The sequence below is a fragment of the Pseudopodoces humilis genome, chromosome 14 (genome assembly GCF_049639895.1).
Source record: "Pseudopodoces humilis isolate 2021_Gansu_Grassland_sample_001 chromosome 14, ASM4963989v1, whole genome shotgun sequence".
Taxonomy (NCBI): Eukaryota; Metazoa; Chordata; class Aves; order Passeriformes; family Paridae; genus Pseudopodoces; species Pseudopodoces humilis.
In genome coordinates, this window is record NC_142213.1 from 9,206,851 (window position 1) to 9,227,536 (window position 20,686).

The 20,686-nt window shown below is 39.5% G+C and overlaps 2 protein-coding genes across 6 annotated transcripts; one reads left to right on the forward strand and one right to left on the reverse strand.

Annotated features, from left to right (window-relative positions):
• Positions 1-1,542: 1,542 nt before the first annotated feature.
• On the reverse strand, positions 1,543-18,387 carry DUS2 (dihydrouridine synthase 2). 5 transcript variants are annotated; one of them, XM_088062417.1, is made up of 16 exons: positions 17,136-17,209; positions 16,786-16,836; positions 16,204-16,249; positions 15,410-15,501; positions 14,467-14,510; positions 13,760-13,820; positions 12,459-12,506; positions 11,794-11,859; positions 10,117-10,187; positions 9,639-9,725; positions 9,365-9,533; positions 8,318-8,439; positions 5,473-5,616; positions 4,139-4,226; positions 3,412-3,485; positions 1,543-2,208 (listed from the first exon to the last, which is right to left on the reverse strand). In XM_088062417.1, exons 2-16 carry the CDS (start codon positions 16,795-16,797, stop codon positions 1,971-1,973), a joined length of 1,362 nt encoding a protein of 453 aa, XP_087918543.1. In that variant the 5' UTR covers positions 16,798-16,836; positions 17,136-17,209; the 3' UTR covers positions 1,543-1,970. The 5 variants fall into 5 exon arrangements, with proteins under 5 accessions (XP_087918543.1, XP_014110886.2, XP_005526402.2 ...); XM_014255411.2 differs by lacking the exon at positions 16,786-16,836 and adding an exon at positions 18,269-18,387 and having other exon boundaries at positions 1,544-2,208; positions 17,136-17,275; XM_005526345.3 differs by lacking the exon at positions 16,786-16,836 and adding an exon at positions 17,603-17,689 and having other exon boundaries at positions 1,544-2,208; positions 17,136-17,275.
• On the forward strand, positions 17,708-19,943 carry DDX28 (DEAD-box helicase 28). The gene has a single exon (XM_005526434.3). The coding sequence runs from the start codon at positions 17,708-17,710 to the stop codon at positions 19,316-19,318; it is 1,611 nt and encodes a 536-aa protein (XP_005526491.2). The 3' UTR covers positions 19,319-19,943.
• Positions 19,944-20,686: the final 743 nt, after the last annotated feature.

The window sequence follows — 20,686 nt, forward strand, 5'->3', positions numbered from 1 at the left end:
TATATTACCAAAGATTGAATTTTCCTTTTAGAGAATGATTATGAGACTAAGCCAGATCCTTCTGTGTGGCAGGATGAAAGACAATGGGCACAAATCGAAATACAGGATATTCCATGTAGAAAAAGGAAAAAATCCCCACTTTTGCCTACCTTAAGGGTGCTCAAACACTGGAAGAGGTTGCCAAGAAAGCCTGCGGAGTCTCAATCCTTGAAGATGTGCAAAACCTACTTAGACATGGTCCTGGGAAACCTGACTTAGTTCACCCTGCTTTGAGCACAGGTTTGGACCACACAATCTCCAGAGGTCTTTTTCACACTCAAACATTCCATGATTCTATTACATTAGACCTTACAAACTACACCGGTAGCAGGACCTAAAAATGACTTTTTCTTTATTATTATGGCTCCAAATAGTTCTGACAAAAGTAAGCTATCCAGATAGAACTTATACTAGAAAACAGGCTACTTCTGAAATTTGATTAATACTGCAAATTTTTTTAGTGCTTCAGAGTAAAACTGTAGCACTAAATGATATTGAATGTAAACATATTAAAGTGCATTTACTGCAATGTGCAAATTGAACAAGGAAGCTTCCTTCTTCCTAGACTGTATAGATTTACTGTCAATTACTCTAACTGAAACAGCAGACATTTTAACTTCACAACCCTGAATATTATCTGATGAGATATTGTTCTTCCTTTTTAAAAGAAAGTTTAATTTGGCACTATCACTTGAGGAAAAGAATCAAATTTTTAAATAGAAAGATTATTTATGTATTATGACCAAATGCATTATATCTTGCACATTCTTTATAAAAAGTAGTTTAGAGATCATGGCATGATACATTCCCATCACTTTGTTTTCATACCAGAGCTGCAAATCTCAAGATCCCTCACACTGTTGGGGGAAACTAAGCCACCGTTTCAATAAACTGTTAATAACAAAAATCTCTGAATTCTTTTGGCATTCTTTTGAGGATTCAGAACTCTAACTTATATCAGACAAGCTCAGCTGAGTTGCCATGAATCAGACAGGGTCTGTATCCTCTCTTGGCATATAGCATTTACTTACAGTTTAATAGGTAGTTGTGATGATGGAAAACAAAGGAGAGAACACGGGCCTTTGATCAATACCCCTGTATCACCAACAGCTGATTACTGAGACAAACAAGGTCACATTTCAAGAACATGCAAGGCCATATTTGGATGGCCATTACTGCAAGTAATCTACTTGTAGACATTTACAAGGACTTCTAAGTTCAAAAGACAAAACTCAAAGGGTCTTCATTCAAAAAAGTCATTGCTACCAGGTGTGGCTCCAGTTCCTTACTGGGAAGACACAATTGTTAACATCTAAGACCAAGAAAGGATGGTTAATTCTACTGTCATATTTCTAAAAGGCAAAATGTAGTAGAAATTATCACAGAAGAACATTATTTTAATAATTGTCTTACAATTTTAAAGTCCTTCTCTCTAAAAAAAAACTTCTTCTTGATACACATGAGGAATGTAAACGAAGTTTGCAGAACATGCATAAAACTCAGTTGACACAACCATGTCTACTTTGCTAGTAATTATTTTCCTACATTGATTTTTCTGATTAATTGCAGTTTCATTCCTCTGCTTGTGGATGATGTATTAATACATCTCTTACCAGCACACTGTAGACTTATTATAAATAAAAAACAAGCAATGACAAACCAATGACAAAATTGCTTTTAAAATACCTGATATTTTAAAAAAGTTTATTATTGGGATTAACTTCTCCATGTTCTTTAAAATCAAGTTCCTAATTATCACCTAAAAGGCACCATAGGGACAGCGAGTGGTGAACAGTAAACATCTCAGTGGCATTTTTCACAACTAGGAAATTTATCTGTCTCTGAGAGAATCCAAATGAAATGTGAACAGCAAGATATACAAATAAGATCTCATTTGTGGCTGCACAGGCATGAAACATCTAATTTCCATGCTATCGTGGCATCTTCGGCACATTCCTGTCAGAAGTTTCTTCAATAAAATTAGCTTTTTTATGGGAAGGCTCAGCAAGATCTTCTCCATGGCCTCTGCTAATCAAGCACTCCTGGTCTCCCCTCTTGCGTTTGTTAATCAGGTGATTTTCTCCCTCACAGAGCTTTCCCTCTGGGACACCCAACGTTCTCAGACAGACAATAGCTGCAGCCTGTTCTGCCAGTTTCTTGGACTTGTCCCTGAAGAGCAAGCACACAGAGCACACGTAAAAGTAGAAACTGAGGTCTCTACACTGCCAAGACACAACTTCCTGTCTCTGATGCAACATCATGAAACAAACAGCATTTGTAGCCATCTCACAGCAGAGGAACAAAACCGGTCAGTTCCAGAAATTATTTCAATCTTGCTAGGTGTCAAGTGTTGATGCAACACTTCTGATGCAATATTCCTAGAAAATCTGTCTCTATCAGGTCTTGTCTCTCAAAACACTCTTCATTTCAAAGGCACACAGTCAATGTGTGTTTGGCCCACACAATCCTCAGAAAGGAAACTTTTACAAATCTGATCACTAAACAAAACATTTATGAAGGATCACTCTTCTTGAAAGAGGCTCAGGCGTAGGTATACTCTCTGGCAGATGTGTAAGTTCACTGATGCTGACAAAAGCAGGAACTGCTCCATAATAATAAAAGTTCTGTCATTTCTGAGAAAGACTGCACATCACACATTTGTGGAAGTCAGTATTTTAAAACATTTTCTTCTCAAAATTTCGTATCAGCATAGCTTCCTAAAGTCTCTGAACAGGAAGGCTGCAAAGCAGTTGTGTGCACTTGTCCTGTTTAAAATGTTCAATCCTGAGCTCTAGCTTTGCAGTTAAATCAAGATCACCTTAGGTGAAAATGCCTCAAGTCAGCTCTGGTATTAATAGATGATTGTATAAAATACCATCATGAAACTTTACAGTAGCCCTGGATGTAGCTGCTAATTAACTGTGATCTCCAAGAACTCAGTGTACTGTCCTCTGCTTCACTAGATATAGACTCTCAGTCCTGACTTCTTATTGGGAATGGATCTGCTGCCGTGGCTGAAGACATAACCTCCTCCAACATTCCCCTCTGCCTCCCTTGGCTTCTTTCTGAACTCATCACATACAGAATGGAACTGCGTCACCTATTTGCTCCCTTTCCAATACAACTAGTGGACTAACAAAAAGTGAATTAAAACCTGTAACCGTTTACTTGATTATGCCAGTACTTACTTCCTCTTGTCACATTCAATTCTCAGAAGTTTTTAATCCTTTCTCCCTCCTAGAGGTAGCTTTAGGAGGTAGCTTTTAGTTGACCTTTATTATAAAATAAACTGGAATACCCTTTTAATGTAAGATTTTAAGCAACATTTCAGAAACAAAAATCCATCTGAAAAACCCATTAAGGATGGCTTACCACAGAGTTGATCGGTATTTTCGCTCAGCTACTGTCACTACTGAACAGAATAATCTATCCAGTGGTCTTTGAACCTGTAGAAAAAAAGAATTAAAAGGGAAGGGGCTGTCAAAAACCAGTCATGTAATTTACAGAAGAAACAACATCATCAACATTCCTTCATAGGTATAAAGACTAAAAGGTATATAGGTATAAAGAAAAACAAGTAACATAACTTTAAAATTACTCTAACTCAGAGCATAAATTTCACCATACATAATCAACATTAAAAAAAATAAGCAATTGTCCAAGCTGCAAATATTTTTTGCTTTACAAAAATAAAAAGTAATCAAATAATGTCGCCATCTAACCAAACAGGTGCTCCTGTCCCATACAGTTCCTCTCTGTAACAGTGAGCAACAGAAAACATTACAAGACTTAATTCTTTACTTCACATATGTAGTAAAAGGAAGTCAGCCACGGGCTTCTATATAATGGTCAAAAAAATACAGCAAATTCTTTCACACATGAATCAATAGCAGACTGAAGGTCTGACTTTTAGTTTTTTATTTTCTAGTAAAATAAGCTGCTATTTTCATACCCATGTGCATTACCATTTCTACAGCTGCTTTCTGAAAGAGCTACACCAGACTGGGAAGCAGAATTTCTCAGTACCTTGAGTCCTAAAATACTTAATTTCATATACAAGGCAGAGGAAGAGGTTTGAAAGGGCTTTTCATTGACTCACAGTTTCATAAACAGGCTGGGGATGCTTTTCTTTCCTACACCATTCCAGAAGATACATTTTTGGAGTGATCTGTGGTGGATATTCTCGCCTAGGCAGAAAAATTTGTGGTCAACAACTGTGCACAAAATTCTATTTTAAAACAGACGGTGCTGCTTATTGTATTATTTCTACCAGTTATTTGAGGTTTAATTTTACAGCTCAGATTATGAAAAAGATGCTTCTTCCTCATTAGGTAACTCAAATAATAGGTGTGACAAAACACCTAAAATAAAATCTCAAGTTTTCTATTAATTCTTCCTGAATATTTACATTCCATAGTAATACAGCTAGCGAAGAGATACTTACCAGAAAGGAGATTCTAACTAAATATGCAACACAGAAAAGAGATACAGTTTGGTACTGCTTATTATAAGTACTAATTATAAACTAGTAGAAAAAAGGAGAAGCTGCTTCTGTTACAAAGCAGTAATCAAATGAAAAAAGGGTAGGAAATGTAGGAATTTATTCAATTACTGACACAGAATTACAGCCCCTTGCATGTGACAGAACAAAAAAATTATTATAAAATCTGTATGCAGTTCTCAAGGAGTCAGGTAATATATCCTCTAAATATTAAAGCATTATGACTGGATTTGTTGAGCATATTACATATCCCATTCTTCTTCAGCTGTTTGATAGGCCTCTTAGCAAAATCAGCAAACACGAGTTTCACATTGAAAGTAACAGCAATTCTATAGGCTTCACAGAATATAATTAAAAATTATATAAAATAGAATTCAACTCAATGAATTAATTTTTCAAGGAATAGCTTATGAGTGGAACACAGAAGACTTCAGATGAGCATGTTAGAATACTCTAAGAAGAGTATTAAAAATTTTGTTAAAAATTAAAATGTTATTATTATTAAATTTTATTATTATTAAATTTATTATTATTAAATTTAATTAAAAATTTGTTCAGGACTTCTTATAGAAAAATTATTATGTTTTAGTCAAATTTCACTAAAACTAACTGAACTCTACACCTTTGTAATATACTTTTCTACATAGACATATTATTTTTTTCTCTCTTTTAGAGCACTCAGCATTTTAACAAGTTAACTGAGAGAATTAAGCAGTCTCAGGAAGCCTGGAACTAAAGAACATCCTACAACATCCAGATAGCACAGGAAGAGTGGTGATTATGCAATGATGTTCACTTATTGCTTCATAGGACTTCACTCAGTAAGTTCTGTTTTGCAAATCATCATTTTCAAAAAACTGTTAAGACACTGTCAACCTCACAGTTATTACTCAAAGATGCAAGAGAGTGAAAAACTTGATTAGCATGCTTACTTGTCAAATCTAACAGCCATTTTTATTACATCTGGATCTTCCATTTGGTCATCTTCATCTTGCATCTTGGTTTCCAAAGATGTTTTCTTTGCTTCAAAAATAGCTGTGGTTTCTTCATAGAAGTCACCCATTTCAAAGACTTCACTATGCAAATAGAATTCCTTTATATTACACATCAATTTACAAACTTTTGTATCACTTTTATGACAGAGAAACAAAATGTAGAAATCAATTGTGTTTTTAGTATATGTTAAGAGTACAGAGAGTGAAGTGGAAGTGTGCCTATATTCTGCACAGTAGCATTACATTGTTTCTCTTTCAATTCTTACCAGACATTGTTGAGCTACAAGTAGAAAAAGAATATTCTGATTTCCAGCACTACACGTACAATTTGTAGCCTGGAAGTACAGGCAGCATCAGCCAGAAATACAGGTCCTGCAATGTTCAAGTTATTAGCTCATTTGAGTAACTTGCAGTTGGATGAATCAGCGAACAAACATCTCAGAGTGAAATCTGGTCCTTCAGCTCCCACAAGGGCAATACAAGCAAGAAGTAGAGAAAAGATTCTTCTTCTAATTATAGTGATTAAAAATACTATAAGCAATAAACACTATAGCATCCAAACCCCTCAATACCTCTGATTTTCTGACTTCAGAGTATTATTCACAAGCCCAAATAAAGGGAAGGAGCAACCAGGATTTTAGTCAAAGGCAAAAGCCTCAAATCCTTTTAAATTTCAAAATCATGGCAGGCTGGATCTACTTTGAAAAAATGAGACTATTGATTTTCTACAGATGATAATGGCAATAAAACCTGCAGCAGAAAAGAAACTTCTTTTTCTGTTATGAGGATGCTGGTTGATATGGGGCTGTTCAATTACAAAATGAATTCTGCCCAGAAAGCCATCTCCAATGCTCCAGGCAAAAAAGCAATGAAGCTGAACAATACTAACTTATGCTTCTAAGGGAAGGCAAATTTATTACACACTGCTATGTAAATGTTTTGTGGGAACAGGAGCAGGCTGTTCTCTTACATTCAGCACTGAGGTTAAAGCTCAAATGGCTGTAACCCATCCTCACCACCAGGAGACAGCAGAATTACGCACTATTTTTGTCTGAAGATAAACTGCTGCATTTTAGAAAACTGACTGTCCCTCAGTTATCTGGACAGGAAACAGGTTGTTCAGAACAGGGGTTAAAAGACCAAGTGTGCTGGCAGAAAGCAGTTCCATAAATTTTCAAATGGCTCTCTCTGACCCCCTCTCTTCACACACATTGCTTTAGCCCATTTTGAAGTTGGTATTGCATCACATGTACGAAAACAAGAGTTTGATTTTGGAAGTCCCTAAAGAATTGCTAAGCATAGCACATAAATCCCATAGTTTTACACTAGATCTCTATCCAGTGTTTATGTGTATGAACTATGACATCTCTAATTACCTGTGCAAAACTGTTACTTTACAGTGTCTACTTTGCAGACTATGCATTGCTATTCATGCAGCAGAAAACACCAACGCCATTTGGGCTAAGGCTTTTTTGAAGCTGCAAAAGATTTGAGTTCCAATCTATACAACATCTTTTTTCCTAAACACAAAATCTATAATCAAAATAGATAGTCTGTTACTATCTAATATCTGTCTGTCTGTTAATCTAATATCTAATCTGTCTGTTAATACTAAAACGTGTTAAATTCTTTAAGTTGCCAAAGTGAAAAGTAACTTGCAAAGTTGAAATGTTGTTCGTGGATTATACTGCTCCTTTAAGAATAATGAAGGCTCGTTCACTTTATATATGCAATACAAATTCCCTTCATTGTACTCTAAGGCAATAATCATGGACAGAATTATTTATAGAAAGCCAAAATTGGTAAAAGTCAATAAAATTGAAAAAAGATTGCAAGCATTTCCATTTATTTTGGACATGAAAAGAATGCTGAATAGGGTTTGCTAGAAACTAATAAATTATTTTTCGAAATATTTCAGGCTTTCAGTATTTCCGTCCATTTTTATACACATTATATATCAAAGAGTTTCAGACTGCTCATTTTATAAAAAGACAAGGAAACTCTTCCCCTCCCTTCAATCAGAGGGATAATTATAACACACAACATGGATATGACACATACAAGCTCAGAGTTTTATTTTGTTCAGTCTGTGATGTGTCCAAACCTGAACTCCCCTAGTTCTGTGCAAATTCTTTATTCATCTGCCTATTTTATGGTTTCTTTCAAAATTTTTTTTCTTTCATTTCTGTCTCTCCAACTGAAAAATTTCATCCGGTCTGTTTCAGATGTGCAGGATGGTAAGATTCTTTAAAGCTACTTGATTTCCTCAAAAAGATTGCCATCATTCGTTAGGATATTCCAGGTATGAAAAGCAGCACAAAAAACTACATTTAAATACCATACAACCCTGATACATGGTTTCTAAGGGTTCATTTTAAAACAAATGTACTATAAATATTCCAGTAACATTAAAAAAACTACATGCAAGAGGGAAAGCTAAATCAAATAAATATCCTTGGAAGAAGACAAGTTCAGCAAAATTTCAGACAAGCTCAAATTTTTCTTAATCACTTCATGCAAATACTGGATAAATACCTGTCTCTCAGTGAAGCACCACTCAAATTAGCATGCTGAATATAGAGAATTTTGGGGTTAAAGATTTAACGTCTGAGCATGGGGGAAACCTGGAAAAGTTGACTCTGTTATTTCACATCTCCCATCTGGACTTTTTGGGGGGTTTCTGCAACTTCTCCTGACAGTGTGAAATGCCAGGCAGTGCTAGACAGGGAAGTGGTGTGCAAGTTTGACAGAGTACTACTCCTTTTCTGAAGTCCATGCTTACCAGATCTCCTGTGTGGACTGTGCAGCATGAAGCTTCTTACCCTGAGTAGTTTCCAACTGCTCTCTTAGCATTTGACACAAGCAGTATTTAGTGTTGGTGTAGTGATTGTCATATCTCACTGCCTGATGGAAAGAGACAAAGAATTTAAAAACACACCAAACAAATTTATCTTCTATACTGCACATGGTGTCTTGATGACTTTCACAATTATTTTTGAAAAGAAAACCACAGTGCAATCTCCTCAGTAACATACTCAATACTACCCATGGGTGTGACTATAATCTGATTATTTTGGCATGACTTCATGAACTAAAATTCAACTAACTCATATACTTCTGAAGAAAGAGTTGACCTGTTTACATCATTGACTAGCAATGCACTGATATTTTAGTAAGTAGCTGATTAACAGCAAGCTCAAGTTAAAAAAAAGAATTTGAACTGATGACATGATCAAAGTTACAGATTTCTGACTAATTTCCTATTATGTCATTAAAATATTGTCTTTTGAATAATGGATAAAACTTCATATATGAGATGACTTGGCTAATAGAGCAACAGCACTACAATACAGCATTACTTTATTGGCAAATCATTCCCTTTGCTTCCCTACTGTGAATATTTCTTGACACTATTTGTGAAAAGTAATTAATTTCTAAAAACTGATCTAGGAGCAACTGAGTATTTAATATTCCTTCACTTCTGTGTTCAATATTCTATATTCAATATTGTGCACTATACATAATATTCTGTTCAATTTGTACAACTGTGACTTTGAAAGAGTTGCACTACATAGTTTTAAATTTCTTTACATTTTTAGATAGTCTGGTAAATCTCATAAATGTTCCCAAAGACACAGAACTATGGTGAAAAAGCATATTTTTTTCTGAACAAAATCAAACAGAATAGGCAGGGGTTGATTGCGTGTCACATGCATTATCTTAAAATACTCCCAGAACCAACACTTTGAAATGGAATTAAGAAATGGCAGTACGATTTGGATTAACAATTCTAAACAATGTTAATTACAAGATCTTAGAAAAAACATACATATTTGATGTAATCTTGCATGACATCCTTCAAGGGGCAAAACCCCTCTTTTCTGAAGATAGAGGGGTTCCACATGGCAGCACGAGCAATCATGACTGATGAGGCAGCTGTCGCCTTCTGGAAGGTTTCAATGTCTGTGTATTCTTTGATGAAGTCATGAGATCCTCCACTAAAAATTAACAACATTAATATAATTAATCATGGCTCTTCTTCCTGCACTTGGAAATCTTAAGTACAGGCACCTAACCATAATGAGCTAATTAATCCAACTTACTTTGCTATTACTGGAATGGAGACAGCTTCAGATATGGCCTTGATCACATCACAGTGGACAGGGTGCTGAGGCCTCTCCTCCTTCTTCCTTTCCAACAAACAAAAAAAAAGACAAGACCAAAGATTTCCTGTGGAATTTATAGATCTCTAAACCACAGCAGATGTGACAATGATTATCCGGATATACTTGTTTCAGCTTATTTATTTTATGTATTTGATCTTTTAGATACAAAGCAGGCAAGATAATTTTAGTTTTATTTGGTTTTTGAAAACGAATATTTAGGAAAATATTTATGCTCTTTAGGAAAAGAGCAGCAAGCAATTCAATTCCCTAATTATTGACTTGATTTCCTAGAACACAAAATCAGTTAACAGTTGAAATCAGAAGGACATATTACATTTAGAGTATACTCACATCAGTCATACTGTGCTACAGTCATCAACAAACAAAAAGTCTTTCTCACCTAAAATCAATTTACCTTCCATGGACTGCAATGGCAGCAATGCCAGTTTTCTCTATTCTCTTCACCAGATTGACAGTATCCTCAACCTGAGGAATAAGACAGACTGACATGATTTTAATTCAATGCAAAAAGAGTAACTATCATGAGACCACTGTACAAATAAATGCTGCAAGTCTTTTATCAAGAGGGATGTGATTCCTGACTTTCACAATAACACCCAACACGTACAACCATTTAATATATTCATCTGTTAAAGAACTATATGCTATGGAAAAAATAAGAATCCATTTTCAATGCTTCCTTGAATATACAGATTACAAATTTTCTCAAACCAGGTAACATAATACTCTGTAGCAGGAGAATATTTTCCAACAGATTTTCAGACTGTCAATTGAAAATTATTGGAACACTTGATTAGCAAGTCCTAATGACTATTCTCTAAATTGTAATTAAAATGCTTTTCAGTAAGAGGACGTCTTCTGAAATCAACCTAACAAGCAATCACACAACTATAAATATTCCTCTCAGACGTGTCTTAAAAATGTTAACCAGCATCTAAAAAATTCTAAGGATATTCATACGTGCCCAGTAAATCAAAAGGCCCAGTATATTTTCAAGGAGGTAAAATGCTCTTAACAAGCAGAAATAAAATGGACACACTGCTGCGTCAGCCTGTCTTATGCATCTTTAGGCAAAGGGAGAATGAAAAAAACCTAAGGCAAATTTTCCTTTCAAGAGCTGGAGGAGTACCTGTGGCTCATCCCAAATATATCAGATTCAGTCTTTGGAAACTGCAACTGTCCCAGTTGGCAGGGATGCTGAGCCAGAAGCTCACCTGTTGTTCTGATGGATGACATTATACAAAACCAGCTTGAAACAAAAAGGAAGAGGCTCTAGGATAAAGGTGCCAGTTCTCTGATTTAATACTTCAGAACCAAAATGATCTTAGAGTGGGTTACTGATTCTTTTCACACAAGCTTCATTTGTTTATCTCAACACATAAACAACTTCTGAACAAACCTGGCTCAGGTACAGTTCATCCATCTACTAAAATATCTATTTAGGTCATATGCAATCATAGTATCTAGGCAGGTAATTTAATAACCAAATGCAAAATAATCAGTCTTTAAAAGAGAAGGCAAATCATCTCTTGGAGGTTTAAAAATATGTAGAGAATTTATCTGCAAAAAAAAAAAAAAGGCAGTAAGGAAGATACATCAGCTGTAAAAAAAGTCTGGGAAAAGATTCTGAAAAAGACAGACCCTGTAACTTCACTGGCTGTTCTAAATGCAAGAACAGGAAAACAGTATGGAAGAGAAATTAGTCAGAAAGAACAGAAAACATTAATTTATTGGCTACTTCATGTGAAAAACAGGAATTAACAGTGTCTACTGGCTCCTTGAGGGTGCTGTCCTAAACCCTTTTGTACCTCTATGACATAAAAATGACTCAATTGAGAAATTTAGAGGATAAAAGCCTCTGTGCCCTTGCATATCATGGAATCTGACAAGCCCACAGTCACTGTGCACCTTGCAGGTCAGATAACCATTCAGGCTGGCACAGCAATTACAAATTGTAATTTCACAGCAACAGGTGTACAGTGAAACGTACTGGAACAATATATATTCTAACTGATTAATAAATTGGAGAAATTACAGCTGAACACTTCAGCACAATGATTTATGTTCTTACTGAAGGCAAAATGCGGATTTTGCAGGTTACTGGTTTACAAATTCCTTTAACAAGGGTGGTCAATATCTGAAAAAAAAGGAAAAAAAGACAAAATCCTGATCACAACAGTGGCATTACTAAAACTCTCCTCTTCTCCCTCTTGAAAATGTTAGAATAATGTAATACTGTTTACTGTTCCTCTATAAAGAATCTTACATGCTAGGCAGACATACAATCTGTAACTGAATATACCTTTTTATCCAGTAGATACACAAGCCTACTTCCAGTCTAAGACATTTTTACTTCCACTTCTTTGCTGATTTCAACTGGATTTTTAGAGAGCAATTAACTGCTGCTGGAGTTTCAACACTGCTTTTTATATGAGGTGGCCAGTGAACTCTGATAATTTCAGATTGCATGCACAGACACGTAAAACTCGCAAATACTGCACCACACTGGAAGTTTTCAAACTGAGAAGAAAGAAGCTAGCAATTGTATAGGCCAGATAATGGAAATGAGAAGTAAATTAGGAATATTTGTTTATAACCTTAATTCCAGTGTCCTAAACAGAATATTCCACTCCAGCAATCATAAATTTACTGTCTATGCAACTCATTCCTGCTGCCAGTAGAGCACAATGCACAATTCTTTCAAAGGCAGCTCCAACCCCACAAGGTGATACTTACAGACTCAATTTTGTCAGGATCAGTCAGCAGTGCTGCTCCCATACCTCCCTGGGAAAATAGACAGAAGCTGTTACCCATCAGGCAAACACGTTTTTCAACTCAATTGTTTTGCCTAATAGCAGACCATAACAAAAGCACAACGTTGTATTAAGGAAAAAAATAGCAAAATTTAAAATACAGGAGCATCAGTGAACACTTTGGTGCAACATTTCTTAGACCTGTATCAGAATAATTAAGCAGAAATTCAGGGCATCAACTTGCTCTTATCACTTTATTGAATGGATAGGATTTCAAAAAGCTATTTTGAGCACATATAATCTTCCAGTTTCTCCTCATTAATTGACAGCTGAAAAGATTTATTGTTTTAACATTACACACCACATTTGAGAGGTCCTTAAGTCAGTACTTTCTGTCTACACCCTACATTTAAAAAAGAGACTAAGACAAATTAAGTGCCTTTATTGAACAGAAATAATGAATATTTAACATAGTTATGAACAACTGAATATTTTACCTGTTTTTCCCACACTGTTTCATCTGCATACATAGATGCAGAGGCCACCAACTTTTTTGAACAAACTTTTTTGACCCAGAACTATTGTTGGAGAATAACCATTCACCAGCAGTTGAAGTTTTGATCTTTCACTCTAGTACAAGATGGATATTTTGGTGTTTTGATCTTAATTATGGTTCTGTGGAGCAGTTGACATCAAAATGGAGCGCCATGGTGCAATTTATTGATCCTTTATCTCTGCACCAAATGGCTTAACAGTCCTAACAACCAGTTTGAATGCTCTGTTCTAGTCACAGACTAGAAGTAACAGTTTAATTTAGAACTGCATGTGCTTTACTACAAAAAAAAAATTAAATTAGAATCAGGTTTTAACTGATCCATTGTCCTCCCACTTAAAATTGACAAATAACTGAATTCAGCATTACTAAGTTGTGACTGTTTTTTGCCATCTATTTACTCTTATGACAAATTGATTTCAATTTTTATTAAGCTAGGCAGAACTTTTTTCACTCACCCAACAAATTAATGATGTCAGAAAAACATTTCAATACCCTAAACAAAACACTTCATTTTATCTAGCCTTTAAGACTTTAATTTCTAACAGCCTACATTATTTTACTGTATTAGGGCTATGACACTTTTGAGAGTCTTCTGTTTATTACAAGAAATTAAATTCAATTTTTTTCTCAATTTTTACTACTTGAATTTGAAAACTAGACCATGTATTTCACATTCCACACCAGAAAGACAGAAAAGGCCCATTTAAGAGTAATCAAAATCTACTTACCTTAGTAGAATATTCTTTTGGGCATCCCATGTTGATATCAATACCAGCCACATCACTCTCTCTGAGAGAGAAGGAAAAAATTAAACTATTTTTAGCATATTAGAACAAATATCAAGAAACAGATATCCTTCCTTCCAGGTAGTTCGTTCCATTGTCATCAAGGCTTAAATGAGAACTTAAGGTAAAGTTTGCTTGAACTTCTGAATTTTACGCCTCTCACTTATTTAAGTTAAATATAAAAATTTTAATGGTAGTCTGAAGATCACCCTGTCCACAGGTTTCAATAACCACTGCTGTGCAGAAGCACTCAAATCCACCACTAAATTCACTACAATCACTACAGCAAGTCCTATTGAAACTTCCATCTATTTAAATGGAGGTTTAAGACCTCCTTTTTGAGAGTCACTTTTCATTTTGGCACAACACATTACTGGAGGCTTTAAGCCACAAACAGTAAGGGACATTTTCAGGTATACTGGTCTTGCAGCTGTGCAATACCCATTCATACTGGAGAGATCAAGGACACATTTGCACCAGCAAAAAGCCATCCCAGCACGGAATATATGCAGCTGAACTTTTCCTGGTTCCATCAAGAGCTACGCTGATGCTCTCAATCATAAAAAATTGTCTTCTACAAAAAAATTGTCTTGTACAAAAAAACCCCAGACAAACCCATGATAGAAAGGCGGTGAGAGTAGATGACTTACACAAGCTTAGCTACTGCCAGGGCTCTTTCAGCATCTGCTGAACCCTGTTGGTAAAAGAAGAGGATTTATAATTACAAAATATCATCAAATTAATAAAAAACCAAAGTGCTTACTTGCACCTGTGTACAACTGTATTTGTTCTGAACATTTACTACAGACAGAGACCCACTCAGAGGCACACTGGATACTTAAAACATTTACCTACAGCACATACAGGAGTCAGCCACTGGATGATAAAAGGTGATACAAAAAGGATCCAAAGAGATCTGTTTGCCCTCTTCACCTACAGCAATATCAAATGTTCTTAGCCCCTCAGCAATAGGTAACTATTTTAATGTTCTTCAGAACCTCCACTAATAACAGTTCTACAGACTCTACAAGCAACCTATTTCAGGGCTACATTACCACTGAAAAAGGTCTTTTCAGTACCTAACGCAGTCCACTCACGCTACTCCCTCCCTCCAAGCCCATCATCTCTTGTCCTACAGAGTGGTCTCTATGAGCAAATTACTGTCTTTTTCTCTTCTGCATAGAGAATCTTTAATTCATTTATGCAATGCTAATGCACAAATTAATCCTCTCTTATCTATATTCAACAATGCCATTTCTTTCAGTCCTTCCAGTGAGACTGTTTATAGGACAGTGAAAAACTTCAACGTGTGATCAGACATCAGCACAATTTACATCTAAGATACCTGTTATAAAAACAAGCTGCTGGAGAGCACAGAGGTTATCTTAATCACCTCTTCTGAAAACAGACAGAATCTTGATTTGTACCAACAGCTCAGAAATTCTGCAACGTTTGATGTGAAACTTTACCTGTCCCTGGAAACATCAAGAAATTGACAGTCTGCATCAGGGAGAGTTGCTTTAGGCTGACATCAACATGTCACCAGCACTACCTCATTTAACTACATTGTTAGAAGAGTATCTGGTTTCTCACCATTTGGAAGACAACACGTTCTCTCTCCCTTTCACAAGTTCTGAAAACAACTCTTTCATTAGGTGCAACAAAGTCCACTGTTTCAAGTACTTCTGTATGAAATGAGAAACAGATAAAACAGACAAAAATTCTATACAAATGTAAAAATTTTAAAAAATGTCATATGACCATGTCATTTGTATATAAATGAAATGCCATCAAAGTCATTTGATGTTCTTTGAAAAGTATCAAAGCCCAGTGATGACTTAGCCAGAATGAACAGTACTATTTTTGGGAAGGGGCAGGAGGAGAAAGGAGATTTGTAGTGAACTTCTGTTTCCCAGCAGGAACACTGCAAACAACTGTTTCTATGCCACTCAAACAGGGCCAGGTCTCAAAGATACCTTTTTAAGAACTTTAAGAACTTACAGTGACAATCATGTTATTCCAAGTCCAGCCCATCAAGTTAATAAATGAATGATAAACAGAGAGATCTCGTATATGTTGCTTTCTTATTGCAGAAGAACTAAAAGGTACCATGTCACAAACAGCTAACATTTAAAAAGACTCATGGTTGGAAACTGTCACTACTGCAATCCAAACAAACAAACTAAAGTTTCAAACTATACAGCAGCAGACAGGTCTAAGGTAGCACTTCAAAAGTTTACTGTAAGCCCCTAGACACAATTCAGTGAGATTATATGTACTGATACATCACTATAATCACTAGAAAAATGCTTCAGAGAAATAATTACCCTTTTTCGTAATTATAAGAGACTCCTTACAGGTGTTATCAAAAGAAATGCCATACTTACCATTTATAACCCTCTTACACTGCAGCATCTTTATGTCAATCAGCTCCTGAGCAGAAAGAATAAAAAATGTCAATGAGTCGAATTGTTTAAGCCAGTCAGCTCTAAACAGTTGCCCCTTTTATTAAATAATTATCTAGAGAGACCAACTTCTCTGAGCAACCTGTCCCAATACCTCAGCACCCTCTGCTTAAAGAAATACTAATACTAATATCTAATCTAAAGCTCTCTTCTCTTCAGTTTAAAACTGTTCCCCCTTGTCATATCACCATCTGTCCTTGTAAAATGTTCTTCTCCCTCTTTTTTAAAAGCCCCCTTTATGTACTGGAAGGGCTCAGCGAGGTCTTCTCAGAGCCTTCTTTTCTCCAAAGAGAACAAGGCAAACTCTCTCAGCCTGTTTTGTAAGAGAAGTGCTCCAGCACTCTGATCATCACTGTGGCCTCCTCTGGATCCACTCTAACAGGTCCACGAAGCTCTTCTGCAGGGGACCCCAGACCTCAATTTCAGCCAGATTTTAAAAAAGTGTTTAAGAAACAAGGAGAGCAATGCTATGAGTGAAATATACAGATGCACAGCAGAACTAACCAGATGAGACATGAAGTCAGTCTTCAAAGTTCCTTCAAAGTTCTGACTCTACTGAAAAAAGAAATAGAAAAAAAAATACTACCCCCTCAAACGAAAATAAAAGTACAACTTGAGGAAATTGTTATGGTGTTCTGTCTAAAGTACTTGAAGCTACTGAACAGCCTTAAAATATGGGTTTGCCATAACTTGAAAATAGCTCAGAGAAATGCCTCAAGACACAGAGATTCTTCTTTCCTCATTTTAGTGGAAAACTATGTGTAAAAAGAAAATGAAATGAAAAAAGTCCATTTGTACTTTTCTTAATAATAATGTTACCAGATAAAAACGCCTCATCTGCTCCTTCTCCATACCTCACAGTATACGATATCGGCACCGTAGTCCAGAGCAAGCAGACGCATTGGAAGTGTTCCCACTCGCACCATTGGAGCCAGGATCTTCTTTCCTCTAAAGCACAGCGGGGTGTTCACCGTCATTCCTGCTGCTGTACCACCTGAAAGACAGAGCCCAGGGGGACTGCCATGGAGCGTCACTTCTGCCCGCAAACACAGTCCTTTGCCGGGAAGGGGCGGTGGGTCCCCCGACAGGTGTGACAGGGCTCTCCGGGCAGCGGGGAACAGGCTCACCCAGCCTGAGGGAGCCGAGGGCGCCGGGAGATGCTCCCCGCCACACGGGCTCCTTCCCGAGCGAGGGGCCCCACGCCGCCCCTGCCAGGGCCCCTCAGGGCCGAGGCCGCCCCCGCGGTGGCGGCGCGGTGACGGCTCCCAGCCGGCAGCGGAAAAAGGCGAAAGAACGGAGCGGCACGGTCCGCCGCACTCACCCTCCCGGCGTGGCTGTGCCGCGGCTCGGCGGGGCGGGGAGAACCGGGGCCAGCGCCTCTTTCAGGCGTCATCGGACAGCGCCGCCGCCCCACGTGCGGGCCGTGATGGCGCTGGGCCGGGCCGGGCCGGCGCTGGCCCTGCCGCTGCTGCTGCCTCGGCGGCCGGCGGGCAGCGGAACAGCGGCCGCGGGGAGCCCGCAGTCCCCCGCGGCCGTGGTGCGCGTCCCTTGGGCCCTACGGCAGCGCCTGCAGGGGGGCGCGCAGCGCCGGCGGCGCGGGCAGGGAGAGGCGGCGGCGCCGCGCCCCGGGAAGCTTCTGCTGCGGAGCCGGCGGCCGGAGCTGAGCCAGCCCCGCTGGCAGACGGTGGGGCGCTGGGAGCAGCCGCCCTTGGTGTCGGCGGGCTGGAAGCACCGGAAGGCGTACGGGGATTACTTCCAGCTGGAGCCCTCGCAGGAGGCGGCTCCCGCACTGCAGGCGCCGCCGGCTGAGACGGGACAGGGCCCGACCTTCGCCGATCTGGGGCTGCAGCCGGCGCTGCTGGCCGGCCTGGAGCGGCTCTCCATCGGCCGGCCCACGGCCGTGCAGCGCCTCGCTATCCCCGCGCTGCGCCGCGGCCGCCGCGCGCTGTGCGCCGCCGAGACGGGCAGCGGGAAGCCGCTGGCGTACCTGCTGCCGCTGCTGGAGCGCTTGCTCAGCCGCCCCGAGGTGACGGCGGAGGCGGCGGGGCCGGCGGCGCCCCGCGGGCTGGTGGTGCTGCCCTCGCGGGAGCTGGCGGCGCAGGTGGGCGCGGTGGCGCCGGCGCGGTGCGCGCCCGCGGGGCTGGCGGTGCGCGGCCCCACGGGCGGCGGGGCCGCGGGCGGGCTGCGGAGGCAGCTGTGGGCGCCGCCGCCGGGCCCCGCCGTGCTGCTGGGCACCCCCGGAGCGCTGCGGGAGGCGCTGCGGCGGCGCTTCCTGGCTCTGGAGAGGCTGCGCTGGATGGTGCTGGACGAGGCGGACGCGCTGATGGACGAGTCTTTCACGGAGCTGCTGGAGGAGATCCTGGCACACGCGCCGCTGGCCGCCGGTGCTCCCGGGCCAGTCGGTCCCGACGAGGAGAGGACGCAGGTGGTGGTGGTCGGAGCCACCTTCCCCACGGGGCTCAGCGAGACGCTGGCGAAGTTCACTGACGTGGGCCGGTTTGTCACCCTCAGCACCCAGAGCCTGCACCGCCTGCCGCCTCACGTCCAGCAGAAGTTTGTCCGCCTCAAAGGCCGGGACAAGCTGCCCGAACTGCTGCAGCTGCTCAAGGAGCGCCCATCATCTGGCGGGGCTGTTCTCATCTTCTGCAACACTGCCAGCACTGTCAACTGGCTGGGCTATATCCTGGACGACCACAAAATCAAGCACCTGAGGCTGCAGGGTCAGATGTCAGCAGCTGCTAGAGCTGGCATCTTTGCCTCTTTCCAGAAGGGTGACGTGTCTGTCCTCGTCTGCACTGACCTTGCCTCGCGGGGGCTGGACACCAGCAGTGTGCAGCTAGTGGTCAACTATGACTTCCCAGACACCTTACAGGACTACTTGCACCGTGCTGGGAGAGTTGGCCGGGTTGGGAGCAAGGCACCTGGAGCTGTGGTTAGTTTTGTCACCCATCGGTGGGATGTGGACCTGGTACGGAAAATAGAGACTGCAGCCCGAAAAAGGACAGGTCTCCCAGGAATGGACTCTACCTTTGCCTAAAGGAGGTTAATTCAGGTTGCCAGGCATTCCCTGGTAGGGGCTTACCTTGAGGTCACTAAGGCAGAGTGAATGAATAGAGTTGAATTTCAGAACTAGGTGGTCAGGTTAACTTTGTGCACTGTTCTGGAAGCTGCAGTATTCATCTGCACAGCTATCACAACATGTAGCTTTCCCAAAGGAAACTAGTAAGTGAGTAACAATGCTTTTGGAGAATACTGAAGAATTACTTCATCAGTTGATTTAGTTTAGTTATTTTGAGACATAATTTAAATTCAAATCCAAATGAACATATCTCTGTATGATATACAGCTCTATTGCATTTATTTACTGCCCACCACCATCTGTAACATTCAGTATTAAAACTTAAAAATTGCTGCTGTGGTAGCAGAGAAAACCTGACCAGTCACAGACACAAAGGACTAAAGGACAAAGGATACTTGATTTTCTTGTGATGTAGCAGTTCATTCAGAGAATTCTAGATGGGATACCCATAATGTACAGTGAGAATGAGAAGGCACAATAATGCTTGAGGCTCTTTCAAGGCCTTAATTTACGGTTACTTTTCACTGAGAAATGGGATCTTGCTCCTTCATGTTATATTAAATAAAAACTAAAAAGCCCTAAAGTGTTTTCTGCCCTTTTTTTTCTGCCTACTGTAGTGACATGTTCAGTTTCTGAACTGACTGTAAAAAAGCCAAAAAACCCCACCACACTGAAAGATGTCTTCTGTTAAAATGAAAGAAGTGTGTTGGTTCATGGGTTCTAGTGACCTTCACATAACAGAATGAGTGTAAGATTTCTTTTGAATGTAGTGCCTTTGTCCTATTTTGCTTCAAACCAGAGAGTTGAAGTGAGGCTGAGGTTATTTCATATATAGCTGTTAGTTTGTATCCATGGTAAATAATCACACAAACAAGCATTTTAGCTCTGGTTTCTGTTGCAGTGATTTGCCACAAGCCTTTCTTTCAGTGTCTGTTTTTCCCATGCTATCCAGTTTAGGTTGTGCAATCACTTGGAATGGAGAAATAGTAGATTTCTACATTATGGAGAATGAGAAGATCACAGCATTGGATCTAAATCCAGTTCCAAAGGAAATAATTCACTGGAGTTACTCTTAGTATACTGAGAGTTAAAGTTAAACAAAGAGAAAACTCTTAACAGATCAAGGATGACCCAAGGATCGGGCAATGACTTTATCCTATTGTACATGTGCTCTGTTCATATTGCCCAGTTAAGGTGCTCTTAAAAGAAGTTACAAACTGCAGTAAAATTATTTAATACAATAGCTCCCAGGTTTTAGAAATATAGTGAAAGAATGATCCATTTGGAGACTGGAAACCCATTCATTGCATGGACAACAAATAATTG